Source organism: Medicago truncatula, chromosome 4, assembly GCF_003473485.1.
Source record: "Medicago truncatula cultivar Jemalong A17 chromosome 4, MtrunA17r5.0-ANR, whole genome shotgun sequence".
Classification (NCBI taxonomy): domain Eukaryota; kingdom Viridiplantae; phylum Streptophyta; class Magnoliopsida; order Fabales; family Fabaceae; genus Medicago; species Medicago truncatula.
In genome coordinates, this window is record NC_053045.1 from 49285380 (window position 1) to 49289232 (window position 3853).

General features: G+C 34.9%; 1 protein-coding gene across 1 annotated transcript; it reads right to left on the reverse strand.

The window, feature by feature from the left end:
• Window positions 1-765: 765 nt before the first annotated feature.
• LOC120580230 (increased DNA methylation 1) lies at window positions 766-3639 on the reverse strand. Its single transcript, XM_039833767.1, has 7 exons — window positions 2762-3639; window positions 2543-2663; window positions 2332-2402; window positions 2004-2230; window positions 1776-1862; window positions 1525-1624; window positions 766-1205 (listed from the first exon to the last, which is right to left on the reverse strand). Exons 1-7 carry the CDS (start codon window positions 3488-3490, stop codon window positions 978-980), a joined length of 1563 nt encoding a protein of 520 aa, XP_039689701.1. The 5' UTR covers window positions 3491-3639; the 3' UTR covers window positions 766-977.
• Between the last annotated feature and the right edge of the window lie 214 nt (window positions 3640-3853).

Consider the following 3853-nt stretch of genomic DNA (forward strand, 5'->3'; position numbering starts at 1 on the left):
ATTGAATAGACAAGCCCTAGAACAAGTAGCAAAGATGTTCAAGACCAAACTAGTATCCAAATGCACATTGATGATGCTTCCCAACCATCTCCAAATATTAGCGATATAAGAACAATCACATAAAATATGGTTCTTGATCTGGTTGGATCTAAAGAATATGGTTGGCTTATTGTAGAAGATTTGTTATGTATGTTGTCGTCGTCGTCCAATGCAGTTTGTCATGAGTCTGTCTCTACCGGAGGGGGTGGTATACCTTCATACACTCTAACTTTCAAGTTCGTGAGATTTTAGTGAGATACCTGACCCAACGTTGTTCATAAGTATTTATAGGAAATAAGTAGAGTTTTAGTTGTCAAGCCTTCGCCTGGATAGATATCCATACGGAACAGGTGTTACCATCTGAGGGGTACTGCACCATCATATCCAGGATAGACAGTTAAGATATGTTGGTAAATTATCCTCCATTTTTCTATGGGTAACCTAAGTGTCACCTATAAAAAATTGCATGTATTTTGAAATTAGGTTATTTGTGCAAATTATTGATCAACTCAATCACCTTTAACAGAATCTCCCCTTCGAACTATATTCTTTCTTTCCACAATGCTCGAACACAGACCTTACTTAGGATATAGTTCAATGCCACACATACCAATGAAACGTATTTAGTTTTTTCATGGACAGATATTACGGCTAAATCTGTAAGCAGAATCATCCATCATCGTATGCAAACTATCAAGTTCTGACACAAATATGAAGGACATACAATCCTGACAGAAACATTGTTTCTAATTGATAACATTCAACAAAACAGGTACAAATATGAAGGACATACAACAGTATCGTATTATCTTCACAGAAACATTGTTTCTAATTGATAACAGTAATTAGATTCAACAAAACAGGTACAAAAAGAGAGCAAGCAGTTCAACAAAATAGACGCAAAAATCCAAAAAGAGATTAAAACAGGTACATTGCTTCTAATTGACGGTATTAGGTTCAACATTCCCGAACGGCTCATTCAAGTCCAGAAAAAGTCTTTTGCTTAATCTTATAGCTCCAGGGAACATCAAAAGGTTATATGAAACCATATCTTTCTTCAACTTCTTGTCGTTGACCACACTGAAGCTATATTTTTGCTTCCACATTTCAACAGTTTGTGGATTAGATGGAATGGTCAACCTTTCAACTTCAAGACTTTGAAGAAACTGCAAGATGAATATTGAAACTAAAGTTTAGATGATTTTTTTTATAACAAAGATATTATAACCCTAAAACAAGTGAATTAAATTGAAACAAACATTATAGAATGAATGAATGCAATTAAGTTCAATGGAAAAGTGGAAGGATCATGCATCAACATATGTCTCTCTTCTACAAAGAGTTTTATGGACACTCTGATTCTAACTGTCACTCTCTTATTCGATGAAACTTATGTGCATCTCACATTTTGAAAATGGATCACACACACATATGATTGAATGACCTACAACATGCATGAGATATAGGAAGCCGTTAACTACTCACCGATTCAATTATCTCCATTAACAAATGGCAAATTCTTTTGCCTCTGTATGCCTCATCTGTGGCAATGAAAGGCATTTCTGCAAGGCCTTTCCCATGAAATCTAGAGTCAAGGAATAACAATTCAATTATAATGTGTATCACATTATTTCATAAAATAATAAAACTATATGCCCCTGAAGTAATAACAAATTATTCATAAACTCCATAACCAAAACAAAATAGCTATCAACAATTGGAAAGAGGACATATACCTTACGGTAGCTGCAGCAATTATCGCGTCATCTTCTTCGATGATAAATGTATAACATCGACGAAAATCGAGCCTCCTTAGATTTGATCTAAGCAATTAAGGATAATAGTGAGTAGCTTGAAATTTTATTATTTTTGGGTGAACATGCTTGTATTATATATAAGTAGAAGAATATTATGAATAATACTACTAATAAAAAGAGTTTGTATTAGGACTAAGAAGTGCTTACCTGCGGTTGTATAAAACACTTTGTACCACATTGACGCCAGTATGTTTGTCTGTTATCATCCCAAAAGCTTCTTCCATCAACATGCAAGTAGCTGCAACCTTTGAATTGCTTATTACATAATGATCCTCACTTTTCGTATCCATTTGTTGGAGGACTCTCCAAGAATAGCTCTCATTCCCATTGATATTATTTTGGATTCCGATTGAGCCCTTCAATTTCTCATCAATCTTTCAAAAAGCATATAGTCAAAATTCTAAGTTAATATCATGTGATTTTCATATTCGATGTACAAATCAAAACCCACAAAAAAATGAATGCATGCATATACCTCTTTACAACTTACGGAACAATGAGTCCTTAATAAATCTTTTTCAGATTTATTTAGGCACATCCAATGACCTACAAAATCATTTTGGAAACCACTTCAATGAGTTATTTTTCAAGTACCAATATATAATGCTAACTCTTTCAACTTGAATACATTCTAAGGGTAGGCAATCTGAATTTGAAATATCGGATGATGACTAGAGAGAACTCACACTTCTTGTTGCATTGGCGGCACAGGATGTCTAAAGGATACTCCTCTTCATGACCACCCTTACAGTATTTGCAGCTGCAGTAAGAACATAACCAATGGTCGTCGTTTTCCTGAGAAAAACCCTGCGGTATAAAAACGAAAAGAAACAATTCACACTTATTTATTAATTCATGTGCAAGACCCTTCTTGTAAGCAAAAGAAAAAAAAGTAAATTAATTACCTGTATGAAAGCACAGGAACGATGATAAGTGGAGGGACAATTTGTGCAGTTAATAAATTCCCCTTCATCTTCTCCCTTTCCACAAACTAAACAAACAATGTCATGTATGGGAGCATACATGAACATGTCTCGACGTTTTTGTTCATCCTCTTTCAACCACTTACTAATCAGGATGTTTTGGAGGACGGACTTCCGTGTCGCCACCAAAATGCGTTTGTATGGTTGTATATCCTCACTTTGAGCATGCTTCTCAAACTTCCATACAGAGATTTCCTCGTCGCAACAGCTACATAAGATGGCTCCATTGAAAATTCGACCTGTTATCGGTTTTTCCCCATCATGGTAACGCACCTGGGTCCCTTCATCAATTTCCTTGCAAGCTGTCAACCATGCTAGGATGGTTTTTTTATTATGTTTTATTGTTGGTTGACGCGGTAATGGTTCGGGAATTGATGATGAAGTTGTTTCCATCGTCAAACTATGTTCCTGATTATTATTTATTTCTGGAACATCAATATCTGTTACATTCATTGATGCATTCCCCGCAGTTGCGCTTGGAGTTTCATGTTCCTGATTATGACTTGTTTGTTGAACATTGCTTGTTTCGTTCATTGATGATGGAGCTGTTTCTATTGGCAAACTCTGGTCAGGATTAATACTCGTTTCCGGAACAATGGTTGCTATTTCATTCACTGATAATGGAGTTGTTTCCATTATCATATTACCCATTTCGGATCTTGGTCTACGAGAAGATCGATATCGTGGACGACGCTGTTTTTCCCTTTTTGCTTCTAACCATTCATTTGACTCACTTTCTGATTCTGAGTCACTTATTTCCACATAATTTGGTCTTGTGCGTACCCTCAAAGTATATGTCATCTTCACTGTAATAAGTTATTTAATTTGATCAAACAATGTAAATTTAATGTGTTGAAATAATGTGACACACAATTATTAAATAGTGCAAAATCAAGTTTGAATAACAATAATTATACATACTTTTTCATCACCCTCATGAAATTAGAATTGTTTTGGCTCTATTTACAAGTAATTGAAAAAATATTACATGATCAGCTCATAATATGCTTCATA